Source organism: Dreissena polymorpha, chromosome 3, assembly GCF_020536995.1.
Source record: "Dreissena polymorpha isolate Duluth1 chromosome 3, UMN_Dpol_1.0, whole genome shotgun sequence".
Taxonomy (NCBI): domain Eukaryota; kingdom Metazoa; phylum Mollusca; class Bivalvia; order Myida; family Dreissenidae; genus Dreissena; species Dreissena polymorpha.
In genome coordinates, this window is record NC_068357.1 from 73,764,584 (window position 1) to 73,791,829 (window position 27,246).

Here is a 27,246-nt window from a genome sequence, read left to right on the forward strand (position 1 = left end):
ATTATTAGGAATAAGATCTAACTATATTTTTCACATGTTTTGGTGGTGTACCTTTTAAATTTTTTGGGAATTGGTTGTGTTCCCAATATCTTTTTTGTTGGGTATTGGTTGTGTGCCCATTAGAAATTTTCAGGCTTTAAATGTGTGCCCATTAATAATTATTGGATATTGGTTGTGTATCAAATGCATGTATAATATTATCGAGTATTGGTTGTGTGCCCAATATATTTTATAGGATATTGGTTGTGTACCCATTTTTGAATTATCGGGACTTAATTGTGTGCCCATTACATTCATTGTGTATTGGTTGTGTACCCATTTTATATTTCGAGTATTGGTTGTGTACCCATGTCATGATGATATTTCCATGTATTTGCTGTGGGCACCTTATAACATATTACTGGGTATGAGTTAATGTACCCATTATTCAATCGTGTATTTAGCTATGTGCCCATTACACTTGGAAAAAAGTTTATAACATTAAATAAATTGCCTGGATATTTAATGTGTATCCAATTGCAACTCATTTGATTATTGGCACACTGCCCGTATTCTAATATACCTGTTAAGTGTGTATTTTTTTGGATACTTGCAATGTTACCTCTGTACTTGCAAGTAGTGTATATTTGAAATTCCTTCTTCGTATCCCTTACATAAATTTTGTCGTTTCAGCGCAATGGGCAAAGCTGATCCATGGACAGCGAAAGGTGGCAAACGGAAGGCCAGCAGTGAAGCACCTCCAGAAGAACCAGCCCCCAAACAGAACCGACTTGCAACACTGATAGCTGAGGCCATATCCCAAGACAGGAAAGTTCTGGAAGATATACAGACTCTTCTGACTGCTCCTACTGAGTCCACGAGAAAACCGGATGGAACATCTTCAGCCACATCCGTATCGGAGACTGGTAGCATCAGGGAGGAGTGTCAGGAGTCAGATGATGTATCCTCAGTCCTGGCGATGTCCAACTTTGGGGACGGCCCCTCAACTAGCTCAGCCGCCGACATAAGTTTAGGGGTTTTTTCCGTTGTACATCCACCTCTCGATCAAAACACTATCAATTAGATTGTTAATGGTGAATATGTTGATTTCCCATCGCTCATCTTCAAAGAGCACAATCATGAAACAACAACCGTTCACAAAACACAATCTTCTACAATCACATCAACCCACAAAGCTAGTCGGAAACAACTTAACAACATCCATCAATGGAATGAAGCATTCCAAATCTTCTCCGACATTTACACCCAGAAATACCCAATACAAGCCCCCCATCTTTTCAGGTACATGACCATAATGCAAAAACTGTCCAACAGCACCCGCGCCTGGTTGACCTACAACGACGAAAAGTTCCGTCGTCTCAGGGCTGCATGCCCCTCTATCCCATGGGGTACTGTCCACATAGAAACCTTTCTCTTCTGTACGACACTGGGTCAAAGCCAGCCCTTTCGGACCAATGCAACACCATCTTCAGGCTTCCGGTCTTTCTCAAACAGGTCTTACAATTCTACCTTCTTCAGGAGAGGCTACTGTTGGGATTTCCAACAAGTGGGTTCATGTGTACGGCACAGATGCACACAATCACACCAATGCAACCAGCCATTCCCCAAACATAAACCTAACAACTTCGCCAGTCCTTTCATTACCAAACCATCCTCATTCGGAAAGCCAACAACGTTCCAGCAGCAGCAACAGCAGCAAAAGTAAAGCACCGTTTCCACTTCCAACCCCTATCATCCTTGATAAACTTAATTCACTATTGATAGGGTATGACCCTAGCCTTTCATTGTTCTTAACCAGGGGTTTCAGTCAGGGGTTTTCGCTCGGATGTGAGTGTACACTGTCAACCCGGTTACCCAAAAATCATTCTTCAGTATCTGTCCACAAAGACTTTGTCAAGAACAAGTTTCAAAATGAACTTCTTTTATGTCGTATTAAAGGTCCTTACCCAGCCAGCACACCAATATCGGATAGATATCAGTAGCGAAACGGTATATCGGCAAAATGGCCCGATGTCTATCCGATGTAAAGCCGTTTTGCCGCCCGATGTATGTAATTAAAAATTAAGTCATGTTATATGCAAACTATAATGAAATATATAAAAAATTATAAATACTCGTACCACAAAACATAAATATGGTCAATAATAAATATGCCCGATGTGGGCGTATATGTTTTCGTTCAAAAACGATAATTTCGTTCGATCGGTTCCAATTGGTGAATTGCATAAGTAAATAAGGTAATTATGACTATTTTTTATGTATAATCACTTGCAAGTAAAGTTGTGAATATGAACATGTTGAACAATCGTTAAAAGGTATTTCAATAAAATATTACACTGCACACTGTTTTTCCTTTGTTTTATTCACACGATTAAATACTCATGCATACTGTTTAATTGCTCCTCGTGCGCTGATTTGAGCAATCAACTACAATAGTAATTGATCTGCTGATGGGCAACACAATAGTGTTTGCTAACACTTCGCCGACAATTTGAATGTGATAGCAATGCTGTACATCGATCTATTCACACCTATTAAGTAGTTATGTAAAGGCGTAATCAACCATAAATCATTTCGCCGAACCGGTTTAACACCTACTATTTATAATCAGTTCGCCGAACCGGTGTTTCGCCGAAACCTCCAGTAACCGTTCCAATGAAGCAATTCTCTGCAGGATTCTGGGAATTGGCATAACCTTCTGGCGGCAAGTTAATTCAGGCGATCGAACAAAAGAATTGTGTTTTGCATTTTGTTTTGGAGATTTGTGCTCAGTAAAAGTTAGTATTTGTTGATAAAAATATTTAAGTAACTTAATTTTTGCAAGCACATGTAGATTTGCGTAAATAACTTATATACAGTAAGAATTTGGATTGTACTTTGATAATGTAATTAATATTCGCGAGGTAGATTTTACCGCGCGTTCATACTTGTTTTTTTAATTGTACGTACACTCACTTAAATTGGATTTGTAAACAAATTAATTTTATTTGTACATATTAAGTATATTTTTGTTTAGTTGTTTCATTGAAAAAAAAGTAATGCAATGGCTTCTTATTGGTCAAAACGGCGAAAAATTGGTTCATCACTTAATTTACAAGTTGATGCAATAAGTAACATTTATACAGAAACAAATCAAATAAATAACGATGCTGAGCTCGTAGATTCAACTGTACCGTCTTATTCAAATGAATCTCCGGATTTGCAAATTCCTTTATTTGTTGATAATGAGGAGAGTGATGCACTGGATTTGGCATCAGATTCAGATAACTCTGCTTCATCAGTTGCAGATCATGATACCTTAAACATACTCTATCAAGATGGAGTTCATGATCAGTCCGAATATGTAACATCTGACAATTCTGATTCAGTTTCTGATGAAGATGGTGCTGATTTAGCCGAGCTCTTAATATCTTAGGTTTCAAAACATAACATAACCCATTCTGCTCTTTCTGACTTTCTTGTCATTTTGCGTCAGTATCATACATACTTACCAAAAGATGCAAGAGCATTACTTAAAACACCACGCAATTATGAAGTCTTCAATATTGCTGGTGGTTGTTATTACCACTTTGGTGTAGAAAGTTGGATGAAATCTATATTTGAAAGCCAGTTTCGCCAAGATGTCGGTGTGGTTTCACTTCAAGTTAATATTGATGGTTTGCCGCTGTTTAAGAGTTCCGGTGTTCAGTAATGGCCAATTTTAGGTAGACTTATTAAACCTACGGTTACCAAGCCATTTGTTATTGGTTTGTTCTCAGGAGATAAAAAACCTGCAAGTGTGGCAGAATACCTTGAACATTTTGTCAAGGAGTTGGAAGGCCTGTTGCAAAACGGTATACAATTTTGGGATGATTCTGAGATCAGAGCTGTTTTTTCTCTTTCTTGTGTGATTCGCGCCGCTCCAGCTAAAGCTTATATTAAGCAAATTAACGGTCACAGTGGCTATCACGCATGTGACAAATGTGTACAACATGGTGAGTGGACCGGGAAAATGACATTTCCGGAGACAAACTGTCTTCTTAGAACAGATATAGCATTTGATGAAATGCAAGATAGATTGCATCATACTGGCCAGTCACCATTTCACAGTTTACCGATTGGTATGGTTTCTCAGTTTCCCATAGATGCTATGCATTTGGTATATCTAGGCGTTGTGAAAAGGTTAATATTGCTTTGGATGAAGGGACCACTTGACAGGGGTTGTCGTATAGGCGCTAGTGCAATAAAATGTATATCAGAGTGTTTGTTTGATTTGTTGGGACATTTGCCAAGGGAATTTAATAGGAAGTCACGTACTCTGGATTATATTGAGAGATGGAAAGCAACAGAGTTTCGCCAATCATTGCTGTACACTGGACCAGTTGTCCTAAAGAAACATCTGCCTCCTCCATTGTACAAACATTTTATGTCATTGTTTGTGAGCATATTCTGTTTGTCCAGCAGTTTATTTTGCGATGCCTACAGAGTTTATGCGCAAGAACTTTTAGTAAAGTTTGTGCAACAGTTTGGTGAGCTTTATGGCAGAGATATGGTTGTTTTTAATGTTCATGGGTTGGTTCACTTGCCTTTAGATGTACAGAGCTTTGGTCCACTTGAAAAAATTTCTGCTTTTGCTTTTGAAAGCTTTTTAGGGAAACTAAAATGCCTCAATCTCAAATCTTTTTCTATAAAGAAGGAATGTAGTTGACATTTTATTTGATCGTTCGTCAAAAAATTGTAACTCTGTTACTCTTGTATCTTCAATGCAATTGAGTTATTAAATAGTAATTAAATTGAATGCGTTTTAATTCCCTTTAATTATTGTTAAATTTGAGTTACAATGCTATGACGTTAAATTTTATTTACACTTAAATGTATTACGAATATTGCTGGGCCAAGTGTGAGGTTGAGCGCTCTTTAACCAGGTTTAAACCCCCAATGCTTTGCATTGACCGTTCCAAGGCGGCGACCCCAGCTTTATTCATATTTTGTGTTTATGTTGGTTTGTATTGTGCTGTATTGTGCTGTTTTGTACTGTTTGGGCAATCGGTCACTTGCCTTAAATAAAGGACCAACTAATTGTTTTTAATGAAAATTCAATACTGCTCCAGCAGCTGGAGTTTCACTTCTTTATATTGTTAGAAAACCGACGCTGCCTTTGCAACAGGTCATTCGCAGAATAGCTGAAAGTAACGGAAATTTGTTTGATCCTAAATTCAAAAGTCTGTCTGAATTCCAAGACGGCGTTAAAAAAAAAGCATAATCATGGACCAATACCGCAGAGGTATAACAATTTTCAAATCGCGCAATTTAACGAAATCCATTTCCCTAACATAGTTTTCTCTATTTTTAAGGGGAATAATTGTATACTTATTAATGACAATGTTGGCATTATTAGAAATATATTTACCAAAGAAACAAACGAAAAATATGCTGTGTATGAATTGTTCACTTATTCAACCAATTGTTTCAGTATACCACTACCTTCTTCAGACTTATGAATTAAACATGTTAAAGAACTGAGTGGTTCTTTGTGTGAAGCATTATTAACTGATATTACTTGTAAATGTGTGCTTTTGCCATTAGATGATGGATTTGTTTGTTTTTCCCGTTATTCATGATTTGGTACCAAAGTAATACTGACACCCAAGCAAGAGGAAAGGATATACATCATTTGTGTAGTATTATGTTATCATTTTTTTATCAAGTAAAGTTTCACTATACCAGTCTGATAATGAACTGCTAATATGTCAGACTCAATACACAATAATTTAAACTGTACCTTCAAGTTGACATTTTCAAAAAGAAAGAACGTTACTTAACCGCTATGTTTTGATTTTGTTGGGCCAGATCATGTCAAAATACGTGGTAGTTGAATTTTCCACAAATTAAGTTGCTGTTGTGTCGGAAAATTGGCTAACAGATGAGTCCGACTGAAGCAAGAAGGTGCTTTGGCCCCAAATGAAGTCGTCTGCAAAACTCAATTTGGCTGTTAAACAACACGCAGAGCCCGAAGATACTTGGGTATCCTGTGGTATCCGCCGGTTGATGTATAAAACAGGTAATAAAAGCCCTTATGTGCCAGCTTGCACATGTATCATTTTTGTGATATGAATAATGCACAAAGTAATGGTGATGTTTGTGATTATTTACCAATTTTGAAATAGAAAATGTAGCATGCAATAATAAAAACATGCGTGATTTGTAGCTCACTAAATTTATGTGTTTTGATGGTAGAAGATTTCATAAATAAGGTAAATGTATCAGACATATTACTTAAATCAAGTCAATATTGAGAAATTGTTTTCTTTCTGTCATTGTTAATTTAATGAAATAAAGGAACATAACTGATTGTTATGGAATGAAAAGCTTGATATTGTTGAACATGTTTATATTAACTTCTTATATATGAGCCTGGCTGTGAAAATAGTGTTTAATGCACATGCGTAAAGTGTGCATTAACCTTAGATTTTATCTAATAACACCAAGACGCAAAGTTGCAGAAAAATAAATAAGCTACCCAGTGGTATAATTTTTATTTACAAAGTACAAACATATGTTTAAATAATATATCGTTTAAGATTAACTTGATTCAAAGAACATGGCATAATGTGTATAATTCTGACCAGTATAGAAGTTAAAATGTACTAAAATAAGATATGTTTTTACAAAACAATGTTTTATCATGAACAACAATATATCAATAGGTTTAATTTTGAGAATAATTATGTTCTGCAAATATATTCTTTAGAAACACACTGAATTAGATCAGTTGTCAAGAAGAGTCTATGCTCAAATTAAACACCTAAATCCTGTGCACTTTGAATTCTTGACTGTGCATATTTATTTGTTTGTGTCAACATATTTTGCCACATGCTTTCATCAAACAACACATTGAACATAATCAAAGGTGTTATATCCTTGGGGATATCTTCAGCATTCAAGCCTACATGGCTATCAAATTCCATAACAACAGGTGGAGTGTCAACATTCAACCAGCCATTTTCTGTGTGACTTGGAAAATCCTTGTCACGCACAGATTGTTCTAGATTAATTATGTAATCAATTTCAAAAAATCTTCAGATTCCTTTGAAAAAGCCCAGCAGAAGGCTAAAGAGGCTGAAGAGGAGTCGGATCTACAAACAGATGCAGATGTAAGGCAGCCATCAGTTGCTCAATAAAGAAACACAGGTAATTTCATATTAACTAGGAATGTTTTAACACGTTCATGACGACAAATGCCAAACTCAATATGCTTTCATAATAGCAACAATTAAAACCTCTATTGCAATAGAAATACGTTCCTAAACATAATTAATTATAATTATAAAAGAAAAAACAAAATTGGAACATGAAATAACATAATTATAAGGTTTCTTTGATTTTAAGACAAATCCATGCTTCCTGGACTCTAGTTCAGACACATAAGATGAAGCGTTTCAAACGAGGGTTACATGTACAAAGAGGCAGTTGGTAACAACCACCAAAGACTCGGCAACCGTCATGCCATCTCCTCCCCCCAAAATCTCCATACCAGCAGGAAAGAAATGTGAATCCCCTATGTTGCTGGGGGAAGAATCCGGGATGTCAACACCAAAGCAAAGTAAACGGCCAGGTCAAGATGCAACACTATTGTTGCCCAGATCCAGCCCTCAACAGCCTGCCCACATTTCTTCTGACAGACCACAGCCGATAGTTACAGGTATATACTTTAACTAAAGTTTTTTCTTTGGTTGTTTACTTTCTATTTGTATTATGTATTTATTTTTAAATTGCACCTTTATCTTTACCAAGGGAAGTATTTTTTAACTACATTGTTATGTCTTAACTCAACATATTTTGCATTTTATTTTAAATTCTGTGCTTAAATGCATAACCATGTTAGAAATAGTTTCTATAATTTTACATTGAGGGACTAATTATTTTTTATATTCCTTAGTTACACCGAGAAAAATTAATTTGTTAAATACATACAAATTTAAGGTTTTCATATCTAAAATATAAATAAATGGTACTCATTTGCTATAACCATGACATCCTGATTAAAAAAGTAAGTCACAACACAGTCATATCCTAAATCAATTTTAGGAAGGGATATATCTATCCTGCGCTCCTTAGAGGAAATCAAACAGGATCAGCGGGAGATCAAGGCAATGTTGGCTACATTGATCCAACAAACACACGGACCTGTGGGGGACCAGGAACTTCCTGAAGGAATCGTCCTTCCAGTGAAAAGATTGGAAGATGTTGAGGGCATAGAATAAAGGCTATGTGATAAAGCCACATTTCGGATGTTGGTATGTACTGTCGGACTCGTGTTGTGAAATTCTATGTAGAATTATGTGTATTATCTTTTAATTTGGCTATCTAGGTTGTCATAGGTTGTACTCTAATTTTTTTTAAACATTTACTTATATATTTGTTCCTCACAGGTTGACTATTTATCCAATGTTGTGGGGTCCTCCGTCAAACTCATGACCAAGCGGCTAATGGCGGGGGTTCTTGACAACCAGTTTGCTAAAGGTTTCAACTGGACAGGGCGCGGAAAGATGTCCTTTCAGTCGCTGAAGCTGTGTTTGGCCATTCTCCGTTAGACACTTTATATTAGCATTAAGTACTTGTCAGCAGTAGTGCAAATCTTTATGCTGATAATTTAAAGAATGAGTTCTTCTGCTGACTACATGTATATGAATTAAACTGCCATGATAATTGAGGTTTTAAAACCGCTCATCCAAATTTAATAGCAATGTATATTTTTAAAGTTAACAAAATACTTGTCGATGAAAAAGTTCCTGTTTTAATAATAAAACATCTTGAGATATTTGTGTCGTGTTCTGAGAAAACTGGGCAAAATGCATGTGCGTAATGTGTCGTCCCAGATTAGCCTGTGTAGTCCGCACAGGCTTATCACGAACGACAATTTCCGCTTTTATGACATTTTTTGTTTAGATGAAGTCTCTTCTTAGCGACAATCCAGTTTAGGCGGAAAGTGTCGTCCCTGATTAGCCTTATTAGGATTAGGCTTATCTGGGACGACACTTTACGCACATGCATTATGCTCAGTTTAAGAAATGTATTCGAATTTTCATTCATATACCTAAACATGTACTTTTTCAGAAGCTGTCAAGCGAGTGTTTCCAAACACAACTACCAGTGAGACGGAGTTCTTCATAAAAGAATGGCTGAGAAATGCAAGTGATCGTGAGGGAGTGCGCAAAAACCGCACCAAGCCACCTACGATGGCATCAGCCATGGCTGAAGAAGATTCGGATCATTAGATCGGGGCTCGAATCATTCTACGTCATTTCATGTATTAAACAGTTATTGCTGTGACCACTCGGCAATCCGGACTGTTATAAGCTTTTTATACTTTATTTAATAAGTAATCTAAATGCATTTACAGAAACTAGCTTTTTTGCAAAATTTAATGGAATTAACAGAAACTAGGTATACCTTTGGCAGTGGCAGAGTTAGCCCTGCCCTTTAAGACTGTTTATTGTTCCAAATACGTAGTTTAGATTTGATTGTAGATAAAAAGTGCATTGTTTTACTTATTGTGTATATGAATTTAAATTGATTGCCCTTAATTCCTGTTTCATGCATGTTGTGTGTTATACTTGCATACAGACGCTTTATGTAAAATATGTTTTTCCATATTCTGATAACATCATTTCTTCTGTTTTACAATAGTCCAGTGACATCATTTATTCTGTTTTGTCCAAATACCGATGACATATTGTGTTTTTTGACTTGTCTGATAACTTGTATTCAAAGCAAAATGCTTTATTATTATATCATATTCAAGAACATTAAGATTGGTTGGAATCCAACAACATTAAGTATTGGTTGGATTCAGTTTTAAAATTCTTTGATTAATCATGCAGAGACAAACGTGCCTGATAAATTAATTTAGCATGACGCAATACGTGTATTTTAAGTATTAAGTACATGTATATGTATTTAATGCCTCCATATTTTCCACTTTTGTTGTGTTTTTATTATTAACTTTACGAGTTCAACAATAATTATAATATAATTTCAAGTGACTTTATAACGTGAATTTACATTCATTCATGTGTTAGTATGTAAAGGTTGTTTTTTGCAAACACGACACCGTCTGGACATTGTAATGATTTGTCGGTTAAATGTGTAATGTAAATGACATTGTACTATGTTATCTCAGTTCTAAAAATTAACCTTCTTAAAATGGTGTGCAACCTCTCACGGAAACACATTTTTGTAATATTAAGAAAAGTATGTTGACAATATTTTACCTTTGAAATGTATGTTACAATATATGATACATATAATAGGTGTACATTTTTTCATAATTCCTTGATATAATGCATATACAATCATGAAAATTATTTATTTCAAATAGCAAATAAAATTACCATTCAATTGCATGTACCAGCATATGTATGTACACACTGTATACTATATTTAGTAATTTTGAACTTTCAACTATACCTATATTTTATGACGAGGAAGGTCAACAACATGGTTATTAAAAGTATACGCAAATATCACTGTGTTTATTATTTATTTATTTAGGGGATACGAGCACCACATATAACCGATAACGGGCCGGCCTGATAAATAAATTGCCGATATCGGGCCGAGCAAATGCCGATGGGCAAAATTATAATGGCCCGCTGTCGTTGCCGATATCGATATAAGAACGAGATCGGACCGACAGCGGCCTGATATATGTTTGCTAGCTGGGTACCTACATCCACCACTTGATAATTTCATCTGCAGTCCTTTTGGTGTAATCCAAAAAGAGAACCAAATAGTTTCCGGCTGATACTTGACCTTTCATTTTCTCCATTAAATTCTGGATCTGTAAACTCTCTCATCACCAAGAATTATTCAGCTGTTACGTTGGAAACTTTTGACCATGTTGCTGCTCTTGTCCTACAGTGTGGTAAAAATTCTCTGGTTGCAAAGGCTGACATACAAGACGCTTTCCGTATAATCCCTATTTGTCCTCTAGATTACCATAACTTAGGATTTTTCTTCAATGGTGGTTACTATTTCGATACAGTCTTGCCAATGGGTGCGTCTTCTTCAGTTTCCATCATCCAATCCTTTTCTTCTTCCTTGCAGTGGATCTTACAAAACAAGTTTGGTGTACAATATGTATCCCATATTGTTGATGATCTTATTTTTGTGGGTCCTGGCACTAGTTCTATTTGTGCTCAAAGCCTGCACACATTTTTCGAACTTGCTCGAGACATAGGGCTTCCTATCAAACTATCCAAAACTGTAAATCCTACAACAAAAGCGGAGGTACACGGCATACTGATAGACACTACCACATTAACGGCTAGTCTTCCGCCATCCAAGGTACAGACTCTCCGCAATCTCCTCTTTTCGTTCAAACGCCACAAGAAAACGACTCTTATAAAAGATTTACAATCTCTATTGGGGCATTTGAATTTTGCTTGCAAAGTCATAAAACCTGGTCGTTGTTTTTTGCGACGCCTCTATGATTTGACTATTGGTATTTCTACACCAAATCATCATATCAGATTGTCAAACGAAGCTCGCTCTGACTTGTGTCTGTGGTACCAGTTCTTAGAGCATTACAACGGATGTACGTTGCTAACCGGAGATAGATTTGTCTCATCCACAACTTTGAAGTTATTCTCAGATGCAGCAGGTTCTAAAGGCTTTGCATGTACACATGGTACATCTTGGACCTATGGATTGTTTCCCCCTATGCAAAAAAACACCACATAAATATCCTAGAACTGTATCCTATAGCTATGGCAGTTAACTTGTTCGGACATTTATGGTCCAATAAAAACATTCTCTTCATAACTGACAATATGGCCGTGATGTTTTGCCTTAATAAACAGACCTCAAAAGATAAGGTTATGATGAAACTTGTTCGCTCTATTGTACTCCAAGCTCTACGATACAATTTCTGTTTCCGTTCGAAACACATAACCTCTAAAAATAACACAATTTGTGATCTCCTTTCTCGCCTTCAGATTCAGGAAGCACTAGCAAGGGCTCCACACTTGGACAGAATTCCTCTTCCGATGCCCCTTGCCATGAGTCCCTCCAAATTGCTGCGGTGAAGGATTATCTACTACAAATGGCTCTAACAAGCTCAACTAGACGTGCTTATGACCGGTTCTGGTCCAGGTTCAAAGATTTTACCTCCAGTAACAATATGGGCAGTTTGTTACCTGCCACTCATGAGACAGTAGCCTCTTTTGTCGCTCATTTACAAATGCGGGGTTACGCGCCTTCAACAATAAGCAGTCACCTGTCTGCAATGTCATACCACCACCAAGTTCATAATTTTCCAGACCCTTGTGATACTTACTTAGTGCGAGGATTAGTGCTCGGTGCGCACAAGTCCAACACCAAACCTGACTGTAAAAACCTTTACTACTAGAAGATGTAACACGTCTAATATTAACTACAACCTTACTTTTCTCCCAAAACCCCTACATGCAACTCATGTGCCAGGCACTCATCCTGGAAACATCTCACGTTTTTTTTCGAATGGGGGAGTTGCTCTCTAAAAAACGAGAGATGGGGCATCATGTGGTTCAGTTTTCACATGTCATTGTTAGAAGCAAGTCAGTGCTCATACATTTATACAGGCATAAGACAAACAAAACCAGCAAGCCAGTAACTATTGTCCTGAAAGCCTCACCAGTACACCCAGGACCCTTATTCACATTGTCAAACAATTTGACCCTCACACTGTGTTTTTTTTGGACCTACGTTTAGCAAAATTCTTACTTTCTCCAATTTCGATCCCAAACATTACACATTTCACAGTTTAAGAATTGGAGCTTGCACACAAGCGGTCCTCTCTGGCAAATCTGAGCAAGATATCATGCTTATGGGCAGATGTAAATCCAAAGCCTTCAGAAGATATATCCGTCTACCTCAGGTCACCTCATAACCCACAGGGTCACCAATCAAATGCAGTATTAACCCCTCCATTTGACTTTAGTACTGAAGGTATTGGTTGTGTACTTTCTAGTTCTCTTTTATGTAGTTGGGGCAATGGGTTAAATAATGCATTTTATTGTTAATGTGTTAACTGCAAACATAAGATTGTATTATCTTTTAGTACACATTTCAATGTTAACCAAAGCAGCCAAGATGTAAATAAGTGTTCATAAAATTATGCTGTGTTTATCCAGTTATTGGGTGTCAATTTACTTGCTATCATGTTGTATACTTTTTCATGTACATTTACTGTCAACATTTTATTGCTATTTGTTTCTGTTGATGTATGCTTGTTTTATTAGAACAGCTTTTGCAGGGATTATTCTCCCTAAATAAACATTGACCATACCAAAGTTATTACATTCAACAATATATCTTCTTTCAAATTCATATACCATTATAGATATTGGCTCATTACTATGTCGTACTAAAACTTATTTTATTCTCACTAACTTTAACTTTCTTACATTCTGCCATTGTGAGCCTGTGATATTCCATGACATCTTGTTAGGTTTGTTCATTTTAATACTATTTTACTTACAATTAGTCATTTTAAAGTGCATTATTTTTTGTGTTCCGTGATTTATTACTAGTCAACACCTTTTTACTTGCTTATGATTTTGTTTTTCCGTATTTGTCTGCCTTAGCTTATATAGCTATGCAAACCTGTAAGTGTATGAGTGTATCTCTACACCACAGATATCTATGTTTTTGTTGTTTGTTATGAATTCTTTGTAATAGAACTCTCTTTTTCCATACGCTCTCCATTTCCTTGGTTGAACTGGTTTGTGGACTTTGTTGTTCGTCCAACTTTATGGGACTATGTTGCATATATTTACTAATTTCTTTGCACTAATTTGCTTACGCTTTAGACAATTAATAAATGTCGGTTGGAGCTTCTGCACCAGCCCTTTTCAATCCATTTATTGTTGTCTAGTTTTTCTGTCCCACAAATGAACTAGGAAATTGGAGAGCAAAAATATAAAATTATAATTTATAAGACGCAGGATTTGTAAATTGATTTGTATTTGTAGCGTACCTCCCCTTTTGTTAAGCATACTGGTGTGAAACCTTTGATATCGAATTTACTTACTGCAGTGTAACCTATTCTATTATACGGAAGTTGCATCACTCTTCAACAGGATTCAGCACTGCACAGATCATTATTTTCAAAAAAGCAATTTTAACCACCATCCCTCCCCCTCCTCCATCGTCGTTATGCTTTTTGTTGTGGTTTATTTACATTGTGACCTTGCTGTTTTACCTCAATTTTTCGTTGTTTTTGAACGTTTCATGTATGTAAAGCAATGCTTAATTCTTGCATAATAATTGTGTTCATTTTGTATGCCATACAATATTTCTTGCTTGCATAATATGATATGCCATTGTGACGAAATTTGGTTGACGGTAACCCTCACTTGCAGAAGTTGTGTCCCTTTGTTTTAATTATTCCATTTCTACAAAGTTGCTCGAAACTCGACTGTAATTAATGTAAGTAGTATTGATATATAATATGGCTCAACTGAATTTAGTTCATCTTCAAAACACATAAATTGATATTAATAATTTGCTTTAGAGTAGAGCATTCAACATAATGCATGATATCACTGTATTTTTCTTGTGATTGGTAGACGCACATTAAACATTACGTAGCTCTAGATGCTTATCAAATTGTTAGGATAGCAGGCAACCAATCAGAATATGTTCCAGTCGATCGCACACCGAATAGGGTATAAATACCGGCTACCGCTCAGTTGAGTTTTTAGTTTGATTTCAATTTTTGGTCAGAATAAAACAGCGTGTGAGTGACAGTCGACTAGCTGCAATTAATATATAGCAGATACAGATCGTATATGTAAGTTGTGGAGCTAGGAGTTGGAACTCTCCTAGGAATCATAGTGATAACGGAGTTGAGGAAACTCCATGGTTCAGCTTCAACTTACTGGCGTTCAATTTGCTGGAACGTTGAGTCATTAATAACAATAACCACACTCCATGAAAGCATAGATATCTGGGGTTGGTGAAAAGTAGACATTATTGATTCCGGGTTGTAGTTCGGAGAACGGCCAGTGAAGTTTGGGATAGCAACACTGTAAGGTACTCGTATGTAGTGTTGAAGCCTTTTGTAGTAATTAGTTTGTGTCTAAGTTGACACACAAGGTTTATTGTATGAAAGTGGTTACAGATAGTCGATGTTTGCAAGTATGGTCGTGAATATCTAATCAAGTGGTCAAAGTAGACCTGAGGGAAATATCTTATAGATTTCTTGTTACAATTAGTTGTTTAAATCGGATAGTGCAAGAAGGCTGAAGGAAAATTAATTATATAGTAGTTATTGTTTTGTATGGTTGATTCATTGAGTTCTAACTTGAACGCTCCAACTCATTAGCTGGAACTCATTAGCTTGAACTCATTGGCTGGAACTCATTAGCTTGAACTCATTAGCTTGAACTCATTGGCTGGAACTCATTAGCTCGAACTCATTGGCTGGAACTCATTAGCTCGAACTCATTGGCTGGAACTCATTGGCTGGAACTCATTAGCTTGAACTCATTGGCTGGAACTCATTGGCTGGAACTCATTAGCTTGAACTCATTGGCTGGAACTCATTAGCTCGAACTCCTTAAGTTCCACCAATACGACAGAACGAGTGGGCCCGCGCACGTTACAGAATTTGGTGGCAGCGGTGGGATCCAACTAAGAAGATACACATACCTGTGTCGACCCACGTGAACTACTTGAAACATAGACAAATTAAAAAGCCGTCATACTTAAAGGACTTTGTCTCATCTATTTTCAGGATGGTTTAGACTAAAGTTACGGAACGGAAGGTACCTACACCTTTGATATGCCCTCTGTGCAAGACATCGATTCCTCAACGAGAGAATTTCGCGAAGCACGTTGCAGATTGTACCGAATCAAGATTCGCATGTCAAGAATGCGGACAGACCTTCAAAAAGAACGCGTACCTACAACAGCATAAGAAACCGATGCATGAAAAGATAGGTAGTACTCCGAAGACACGGCGGGCAGAACATGTTGAGGTAGAAGGATCCCCTGCCTCTGACTGGGACAGTGACCCTGGGGTAGACGTTACTGCGGCAATAGCGGGGACTGACACTGAGGATGAAGGCAGTGATGTGAACGATCCCCATGATGTTACAGCTACTGATAGGGTAGCTGAGCCTGTTGTAGTGGGGCAACACGCTCTGAAAACCATCAGAATGACTTCGGAGATATAGCTGCTGTAAGAATTTACAGGAAGCGGACCCAACCAGACCCCGTCAGGGCACCTGTAAAGAAAATATAGCTGGTAGAGTCCTGTGTTGAATCAAAGGGTCGCTCTGATGCATCCAAAGAAGCTGCGAAGGTAGATGAACCTGCCAAAGAACCAGGGCATGTGTTATCGACCGATGATGAGTGTGTTATCTTTGGCAGGCATGTTGCTTGTGAATTGCAGAACTTGAAGCATGCAAGGTATCGCAGGCTTGCCAAGGTGAAGATCCAAGAAATCCTCTTTGAGATCCAAGAAAAGTGTGACCCGGAGTGATTGTCTGTGTGACCTGAATGATCATTGTTTAGATGAGGAAATTCAACACGGCTTTCTAAATGTTAAGTTCTATAGATGTTATGACCGGTTTTTTAACCTTCTGTTCATTTGACAATACGTTTTCTTAAAGTTCATTGAATTGATCATTACCAATAGTTGATGTTTTGATTTTGATTTTTAATCAGCATGTCTTCATTTGTTGTTTGCGCTGGAAGAAAGCATATTTGTTCAAATAAAATTGTTGTTGATTATTTATTTGCAATCAAAGTCATTGATATAGAGCAGTCGGGACGACTGAGTTCGGAGGAGTGGGTAATGTGACGAAATTTGGTAAACCGTAACCCTCACTTGCAGAAGTTGTGTCCCTTTGTTTTAATTATTCCATTTCTACAAAATTGCTCGAAACTTGACTGTAATTAATGTAAGTAGTATTGATATATAATTAGGCTCAACTGAATTTAGTTCATCTTCAAAACACATAAATTGATATTAATAATTTGCTTTAGAGTAGAGCATTCAACATAATGCATGATATCACTGTATTTTTGTTGTGATGGGTAGACGCACATTAAACATTACGTAGCTCTAGACGCTTATCAAATTGTTAGGATAGCGGGCAACCAATCAGAATATGTTCCAGTCGATCGCACACCGAATAGGGTATAAATACCGGCTACCGCTCAGTTGAGTTTTTAGTTTGATTTCAATTTTTGGTCAGAATAAAACAGCGTGTGAGTGACAGTCGACTAGCTGCAATTAATATAAGCAGATACAGATCGTATATGTAAGTTGTGGAGCTAGGAGTTGGAACTCTCCTAGGAACCATAGTGATAACGGAGTTGAGGAAACTCCATGGTTCAGCTTCAACTAACTGGCGTTCAATTGGCTGGAACTTTGAGAGTCATTAATAACAATAACCACACTCCATGAAAGCATAGCTGTCTGGGGTTGGTGATAAGTAGACATTATTGATACCGGGTTGTAGTTCGGAGAACGGCCAGTGAAGTTTGGGATAGCAACACTGTAAGGCTCTCGTATGTAGAGTTGAAGCCTTTTGTAGTAATTAGTTTGTGTGTAAGTTGACACACATGGTTTATGGTATGAAAGTGGTTACAGCTAGTCGATGTTTGCAAGTATGGTTGTGAATATCTAATCAAGTGGTCAAAGTAGACCTGAGGAAAATATCTTATAGATTTCTTGTTACAATTAGTTGTTTAAATCGGATAGTCCAAGAAGGCTGAAGGAAAATTAATTATATAGTAGTTATTGTTTTGTATGGTTGATTCATTGAGTTCTAACTTGAACGCTCCAACTCATTAGCTGAAACTCATTAGCTGAAACTCATTAGCTTGAACTCATTGGCTGGAACTCATTGGCTGGAACTCATTAGCTTGAACTCATTGGCTGGAACTCATTAGCTCAAACTCATTGGCTGGAACTCATTGGCTGGAACTCATTAGCTTGAACTCATTGGCTGGAACTCATTAGCTCGCACTCATTGGCTGGAACTCATTGGCTGGAACTCATTAGCTTGAACTCATTGGCTGGAACTCATTGGCTGGAACTCATTAGCTTGAACTCATTGGCTTGAACTCATTAGCTTGAACTCATTGGCTGGAACTCATTAGCTTGAACTCATTGGCTGGAACTCATAATCTCGAACTCATTGGCTGGAACTCATTAGCTTGAACTCATTAGCTCGAACTCATTGGCTGGAACTCATTGGCTGGAACTCATTAGCTTGAACTCATTGGCTGGAACTCATTGGCTGGAACTCATTAGCTTGAACTCATTGGCTGGAACTCATTAGCTTGAACTCATTGGCTGGAACTCATTAGCTCTAACTCATTAGCTCCAACTCATTAGCTTAAACTCATTAGCTTGAACTCATTGGCTGGAACTCATTAGCTTGAACTCTTTGGCTGGAACTCATTAGCTCGAACTCATTAGCTCGAACTCATTGGCTGGAACTCATTAGCTCGAACTCCTAAAGTTCCACCAATACGACAGAACGAGTGGGCTCGCGCACGTTACACCATGTTGAGATTGTCTACGACTTTGTTGTTCGTCCAACTTTATGGGACTATGTTGCATATATTTACTAATTTCTTTGCACTAATTTGCTTACGCTTCAGACAATTAATAAATGTCGGTTGAGCTTCTGCACCAGCCCTTTTCAATCCATTTATTGTTGTCCAGTTTTTTCTGTCCCACAAATGAACTAGGAAATTGGAGAGCAAAAATATAAAATGGACATGTTTTTAAATTGTTTTATCTCATAGTCGAAAACTTTTCTTTTATAAATATTGTTTCATTTCTAAAAATAAATAACATTAACATGTTTCCTTTTATTTGTATGTCGATTTGATTTATCACACGTTTTTCATCCTGTGTGCAGTAACGATTTCCCAGTAAGTGTGAAGTATGTTGACATCAAATAATGTCAAATAAACGTTTTTAATGTGATTGTTTGTATTTTTATACATCTACGCTTCAATCTGACAGATATCAACATAAAGAATGTATACATATGTGGAAATACGCATTCAAGTAGCAAGAATAATTACATATCTCGAGGACAAATTTCAAATATACCCCCTTAAAAATGTTGTATCTGCCGTATCTTAATGTTTCGGATGAATTGTGTTAATTGTTTCTGGGAAACTATCTTATCTCGATATATTCAAAGACAAAGCAAATTACAGCAGTTTCAAACATAAAAATATGTAAAGTAATGTTAAAGATGACCATTTGACAAATATTTTCTAATTTCAGCAGCTTTTAAAAAAGTACTGAAGTTTTTTCCATTTCCTGAAAAGTTACGATTTTCTTGTTGCGATATTTTCGCACGGAGCCGACGATATATATATATCAAATAAAAGAAATGAGGTCATTTTCACTTTGATGACAACAACGAGATCAATTAAGCATACACTTGGAGACTTTTCTAAAGCATCACTTGACTTAATCATATCAATATAGCTCCCTTATTTTTGAACAGCTTGTGTTGAAATTTGGACCAAGAATAATTCGACACATGTCTGATAATTCCCGAAAATTTAATTGAATTTGAAAAACAATAAAATATTACGTCACTTCAAAAGTCAAATTCGCAAACTCTTACCACTTTAAATAATAACAATGTGAAAAGTAAAACGCATAAACTTATACATCTAAATAACTGTCCGGCTTGCAACATGCCGATTGAACCGTTTCGCTCCTGAATATTAATACGAGCCATATTGTTTTTCCTTAATTAATGTTATGTTTGTCTTGTGTAAAAACTTACCTAGAATTATGAAATTGAAATTAAATTGGAATAACATGTATATCACCGTTTACTACACTTGGTGATTTTTCTAACACAACTCTTTTAAAACTTACAATTTCAGTAATGAGTAAATATTTTTATTTATAATTGCACATGTGATCATTTGACTACGATATGTGGAAGCTAACAATAAAATCATTTATCCGTGACGATCGGACGCTTTAATAAGTGGGAAAGATAGCCTGTAAAATGCAAAGTGCGCGATTACATTCCCAAATATTCATACAAGCTATATTGTTTTGTAAATTAATTTTATGTTTTCCTTGTGTTAAATCGCATTTCAACATTTCCACGTTCAAAATAAAGGAACCACACCTACCTCACGCGCTAAAGCGTTCAAACGTCACGGATGAATGATTTTATCGTGATCTTGCATATAATGTAGTCAAATGATCGTATGTAAAATTTTAAATCAATATCTTCATTCATAACTGAGATATTCAAGTTTGAAAAGTGAAGAGTTAGAAAAGTCCCCCAGTGTAAATACAAAATCGTGTGCAGGGTCAACATCGGATTTCAAAAAATGGCCCTGTCCGAATAATAGCAAATGAAATTAATCAAATATTCTATACAATTCTAGGTTAAACAAGAGCTTTGTCACAGACGTGACGAATACCCCCACATGCCGTTTGACACATAATATTTTGCATGTCGTCTTCACAAAAAACACGCACTAAGTGACCCCTTGATCTAGTTTTTGACCCAGAAAGGCCCATGTTCTAACTTGGCCTAAAGATCATCTCCATAAAACTTCTGACCAAGTTTGGTGAAGATCTGATGTAAACTACTTGAATTAGAGAGCGGACACCATGCTCAATGTTAAAAAATGCACTAAGTTACCCCGTGACCTAGTTTTAGGCCCGGAATGGCCCATGTTCAAACATGTCCTAGAGATCATTTAGATAAAACTTGTGACCAAGTTTGCTGAGGATTGGATGAAAACTACTTGTATTAGAGAGCGGACAACATGGTGAGGTTTAAAACGCACTAAGATACCCCGTGACCTAGTTTTTGACCCGGCATGACCCATATTCAAACTTGACCTAGACATCATCTAGATACAACTTCTGACCAAGTTTGGTGAAGATTGGATGAAAACTACTTGAATTAGATAGCGGACAACATTGTGATGTTTAAAACGCACTTAGTGACCCAGTGACCTTGTTTTTGAGCCTGGGATGACCCATATTCAAACTTGCCCTAGACATTATCAAGATACAATTTCTGACCAATTTTGGTGAATATTGGATAAAAACTACTTGAATTAGAGAGCGGACAACATGGTGAGGTTTAAAACACACTAAGTGACCCCGTGACCTAGTTTTTGACCCGGCATGGCCTATGTTCTAACTTGACCTACACATCATCCAGTTACAACTTCTTACCAAGTGTGGTGAAGAATGGATTTAAACTACTTGAAATGGAGAGCGGACACCATGCTCACTGTGTAAAACGTACTAAGTGACCCTGTGACCTAGTTTTTGATCTGGCATGGTCCATGTTCAAACTTGGCCTTCAGATCATCTAGATAAAACTTCTGACCACGTTTGGTGAAGATCGGATGAAAACTACTTGAATAAGAGAGAGGACACCATGCTGAATGTTAAAAAACGCACTAAGTGACCCCGTGACCTAGTTTTTGACCCGGCAAGGCCCATGTTCTTACTTGGCCTTAAGATCATCTAGATACAACTTCCGACCAAGTTTGGTGAAGATCGGGTGAAAACTACTTGAATTAGAGAGCAGACAACATGCTGAATGTTTAAAACGCACTAAGTGACCCCGTGACCTAGCTTTTGACCCGGCAAGGCCCATGTTCTAACTTGGTCTAGACATCATGTAGATACAACTTCTGACCAAGTTTGGTGAAGATTGGATGAAAACTACTTGAATTAGAGAGCGGACACTTAATACGGACCGACAGACAGACCGACAGACCAACAGACAAGTTCACTCCTATATTATACCCCCCTAAACTTCGTTTGTGGGGGTATAATGACGCGACATTTACGTAAGATTCATTCATTTCAAATCAACATTATTTGTTTTGACTACATTGTTGAAGTGTTAAATTTGAACATTTAATTTGGACTTGCAATCGAACATCGATCAATTTCTGGTAATTATTTTATCTGTTTATTATGTGTCATTTATAATTGTCTGATTAAATCAAAATTCAATACTTAATACAATCAAGATACGCCGTGTGTACTAAGAAAACCTTACCGGGTAGATATATATGTCGATCTTTACTATGACAAAAGCTGATAGCGATCCTTTTGTTATAAACTCAAGCTAGTGGTGTTTGACTATGTCACTCCCGGTTTGAACAAAAATGTCGACTCGATCGCGAAGTGCAAAAATTCGGCACAGTTGTCGGCTGTATACTCGCTGAATACTTTGGTTTTAATATAATGATTGCATGGATATGCATTAAAACATTATAATCTCACATAAAATTGCTATATTAAAGGTTTTTAAAAATTGCTGCCGATGATCTTTAAGTATTTTCGCGCCATTCCTTTTATTATATTTCAATTACATATTGTTATATGGTTATAAAAGTGGTCTTAGGGGATTTAAAGAGTTGTTCTTTGTGTTAATTCAGTGTAGTTACAAACGGAAAGCAAATTCCGCTACAATCATGACTATATCAAGTCAAGCAGTTCTAAAGATGGTGAACTAACACCTTGTATAGTCTCTAAATTGACTGATTTGACAGATTTGACTTCTGAAATCTAAGCAGTTGAGACTTGATAACATTAAATAATGATGTTCCAGTTCTACACCAATTTGCCAAATGACGCTGTTTTTTAAGCGTTATACACCTACTTGTCATCACGAGTTCAGTCAAGTGTAACTTATAGGTGTGGAATTCAACATTTGTTCTGTATGAATCACCTGATGCAAGCAGCCGTGGCCAAGAGCGGAATATACCATTGAAGAAGAGCAATTTTAATCAAGATTTGGCCCAGACCTTTGACACCAACCAGACACATACAAAATATGTTTTATTTAATTATGAAATAAAATAAATGTATCTGACCTCTTCGGAGGCAGGGTCTTTCAACAATTTAGTTATTTAGTTTAATTGGGACAAGTGTAGGCACTTCTCACAACCAGTGAACATGATTTCTTCATATATAACTACCCCCTAACCCCTGAGGAACAGAAGTCCAGATGGCCTGTGGCTACTGAGCCATTGCAGTTTGGACAGGTGGTGCGCCAAAGTGGGGGTGACTCTGGATGGCAACATCTGGAGCCATCTCAGGAGCTTCTCTCCTATGGTAGAAGTTGAGGTTAATCTAGGAGCTCTGGTCACCAATTTATGTGATCCCCATTCATATCCTGATGATGCTTTAATGCAAACTTTATCTGACCTCCAGTGTTTCCCTATCATTGGACTACACACTAAGGGAGCTGCAAAATACACAGATTCCGAAATGAAGGAGTTCACCAGGCTACTAGGTAGACCGGAAGTAGTGGGATTTGGAGAAGTGGGACTGGACCACTCCGTGCACTATTCAGAGTGGTTGGGGCAAGCTGTAGGAGGTCAACCAAAGATATGTGCCTTCTGTCAATATTACATGGGGTTGTAAAACGGGATCAGAGGATTTATCTACACTGTTTCCGGGGGAACATGATGTTTTTCGGGCATTTATCGATTCATTCCCGAACACCTATGTTGGATACACCCACAAAACAGGGCATTTGTCCACGGGTCTCTACTTGCTCTCCGTACTATATCCACAGAGCGTTTGCTAGTAGAGACAGACGCTCCATATTTCACTGGATCCACAATTAGTCCCATTTCATCCCCAACTGTGGTGGGACTAGCAGCCAGGAATGTGGGAATAGTCAGAGGAGAAAGTACACACGATGTGTTGGCCACCATGGTGGCAAATTTTCAGAGGTTGTACCGCCTAAATTGGAAAAAAGTGGGATTGGGCATAGTGTTATTATTGTTTACATTAAGGTAAAAATTATGAATGTTATTTAATAGTGATTCACATAATATTATTACGTAATGTTTCTTGTTTTAGATGCTCTCCACCTCGTGTCGCACCCTAATACTTTGTCTTGTTTTTGGGGTCTCTCCCAGTAATGTTTTATTTTTGATTGAACGGGTTAAGCTGTGCAAATTATTTGCATATTTCCATCTTCCTTTTATTCTAGCTTCCGATAGGAGCAATTTTGTACTACCGTTTTAACGGGTAGAGTTATCAATTTCAGCGTCCCAATTTTCTTAGGCCCTATTCATATACCATATAACTTAGCATCAGTTTAAACTGAGCACGAAAATTATAGCATTGTTTAGAAATACACATCTATAGAAGTTAACATTAAGTGACATGTTTAACTTCATATATAATCATATCAAATAGACATTCGAAATCTGGTGACACTAATAAAATGTACGAAGCAATTTTCAAAGAAGAATGTGATGACCTAAGACAAGACCCCTACGATTATCAAGTTACACACCTGTTCATGCCTTTGTACTTCATAAGCCAAGCAGCAGCATATCTGAAGCATTGTTTGAATATGAGGATTAACAACATCTTGCTATGCAATGTTGTTTTTAAGACAAGATAATGTTGTTTATACTGTTGAAGGAATACAAATTAAAAATCCAAAAATAAGACGTGTTCTTACATCATCTGTCTCTGGCATGGGGTTTGATCCCCCAAGTGAGAAGATGATAATACAAGCACGACCACCTCATAACCTGTCCCAGTACCTCCAGAAGATAGGAAGAGCAGGTTGAAGAGATAAAAACAGTACAGCAATACTACATTACCAAGAAAGAGAACTGGTATAAAATATATGATAATTATTATGATTAATTAACAATCAATACAAGGACAATGACCAATGAACTCTATTTTAACAAGAATTCAGGGTCCATGTTTTTCAGCATAATGTTTAAAATTTGAGTAAATTATGCTGTATGCGATATTGTTCTTGAAATATGACCGTGTATTGTTAAACAATGATTAGATACTAAGAACAGTACATGAGCCTCTCATGTACCATGGGTCCAGAAAAACAAGACTCATCATTTAGTTCATGATGATCTTGCAATATATTATATTGCAAGTTTACGTCTGACAAATTTTGTTTGAGGCTAAATAAAAGAAAAACATCAATATACATGTAACAGTCAATCTTTGTTTAAAGGCTTTTGGTTTACATATGTTTACATTTTTCAAGTTAATCCGGCTCCAGTTACCACCAAGCAGCATCTGTTTGGTAACAGAAGTTGAATGTGTCACACCATCCGGCAAAGACGCTTTTGAAAGTGAATAGACTCTGAAGGCATTATTTTAGGCTTGCTCCGGCGTGTCCTTCAGCCTTTTTTCTGTATGTTCTCAGGGCAAAGGAAACCTCAACAGGTTAAAGAAGATTCCTTGCCATTCATAGCCATGAACCCTGTACAGGGAAGATAGTATAGAAATGTCACACACTGAGGTTTTAGCATAGTGGACAAACTGATTGCTAATACTAAGGTAACAAAAGATCAGGTAGTTGCTCTGTACAACAAGAATAAGACCCAGAACATTTCACCACCATGGTATAATCATAGGAGAGGTCGCATAACAGCCTCAAAAGCCGATTAAATCTTGACTTTGAGGGACACAATATGCAGAGACAACCTGGCCATGCAGGTCATATGGTATAGGTCATACAACATAAGCAACAAGGACAGCATCAAGTGGGGACTTGAACATGCATCTCAACTTTGAGGATGTGCAGTCAGGTTTCATCATGCATCTCAACTTTGAGTATGTGCAGCCAGGTTTCATCATGCATCTCAACTTTGAGTATGTGCAGTCAGGTTTCATGGTGTATCAGACACGTGCCTGCTTTTGGTCCTTCAGGTTATAGTTATTAGTGCAGCTGTTGAGGAACATGAGAGATTAAGTGTCCCTATAAGCACCGTGGATCCACAATACAAGAGGCTGCAATATTTATATTTTTGTATTGATGACAACACGCAACTAACAAGAATATTAGTGAAACGGATGGATGCTTCCCGATGATGCACTTTGTCAATCTGTGTGTTAATAACCACCTAAACAAATCTCTTATCAGCCTCGGTGACCTTGACCTTGACCCCAGTGACCTCAAATCTCTTCAAAAGGAAGAGGTTTATGCAAGGTACGTACATGCCAAATATGTAAGAGATCAGTACAATAGTGAAGGCGCTATGAGAAACTGTAACAAAAGTGTGACTGAGAAATGTAGTATTAGCCTCGGTGACCTTGACCCCAGTGACTTCAAACCTCATCAAAAGGTAAAGGTCCATGCAAGGTACCTTCATGCCAAATATGAAAGTGATTGCTAAATTATTGAAGGCGCTATGAGAAACGGAAGCAAAAGTTTGACGGAAGGAAGTGTATTACTAGCCTTGGTGACCTCGACCTTGACCCCAGTGACCTCAAACCTTATTAAAAGGTAGAGGTCAATGCAAGGTACCTACATGCCAAATATGAAAGCGATTGGTAAAGTATTGAAGGCGCTATGAGAAACGGTAGCAAAAGTGTGACAGAAGAAAGTGTATTAATAGCCTCTGTGACCTTGACCTTGACCCCAGTGACCTCAAACCTCATCAAAAGGTAGAGGTCCATGCATAGTACCTACAAGCCAAATATGAAAGCAATTGGTAAAGTATTGAAGGCGCTATGAGAAACGGTAGCAAAATTGTGACAGAAGGAAGTGCATTACTAGCCTCGGTGACCTTGACCTTGACCCCAGTAACCTCAAACCTCATCAAAAGGTAGAGGTCCATATTTTGCAAGGTACCTGCATGCCAAATATAAAAGCGATTGGTTAAGTATTGAAGGCGCTATGAGAAATGGTAGCAAAAGTGTGACGGAAGGAAGGAAGTAAGGAATAACGGAACTACACACTGGCAACTATATACTCCACCAAAAATATTTTCGGGGAGCATAAAAACTGAACATGAGTACTATATGCAAGTACAGTTCACACTGTTTGTGTACTACAAGGCCCAATTTTGTGACTTTGTCATCATGTCACAGCCAGCCACTGGAAACTCTATGCTAATCGTACACATCTTTAGGGAAAACACTTTCATTGCAAACCTTGCAAAATGTTTTCGAGAATTTGTGCAGAATCGCCTTTTGTCGGAAGTAGTGCCTTCAAGCATAAATTCCAAGTAATTAATTATACTTGTTTTCTTTATTTACCCCTGTTTTTTGGTGTTTTTTTTAAATTAAAATCGTATTTCAAAATTCTAGCTACAGCTGTATAAATATAGCAGTGTAAAGGTATTTTTTATAAATCCTTTGTCATGATAAAAGCACGCAAAAAGTATACTTCACAATGTTAATTGCTAAATTAAATTTTGTAGCACAGAGATCATTGATCTACTTTTCTT

General features: G+C 37.2%; 3 protein-coding genes across 10 annotated transcripts in view; 2 read left to right on the forward strand and 1 right to left on the reverse strand.

The window, feature by feature from the left end:
- LOC127874770 (deleted in malignant brain tumors 1 protein-like) overlaps positions 1–27,246 on the forward strand; it is a 327,853-nt gene that overhangs the window by 68,798 nt on the left and 231,809 nt on the right. The window lies entirely within an intron of this gene.
- Positions 1–27,246, reverse strand: part of LOC127874772 (uncharacterized) — a 49,966-nt gene that overhangs the window by 10,632 nt on the left and 12,088 nt on the right. The window lies entirely within an intron of this gene.
- Positions 7,051–9,922, forward strand: LOC127874774 (uncharacterized). Its single transcript, XM_052419382.1, has 4 exons — positions 7,051–7,170; positions 8,068–8,276; positions 8,412–8,568; positions 9,097–9,922. The coding sequence occupies exons 2-4, from the start codon at positions 8,271–8,273 to the stop codon at positions 9,255–9,257; spliced, it is 324 nt and encodes a 107-aa protein (XP_052275342.1). The 5' UTR covers positions 7,051–7,170; positions 8,068–8,270; the 3' UTR covers positions 9,258–9,922.

Coding starts and splice junctions, on each gene's coding strand:
- LOC127874774 (XM_052419382.1), top strand. Junction 8,569..9,096: donor GCTGTGTTTGGCCATTCTCC/GTTAGACACTTT, acceptor GTACTTTTTCAG/AAGCTGTCAAGCGAGTGTTT.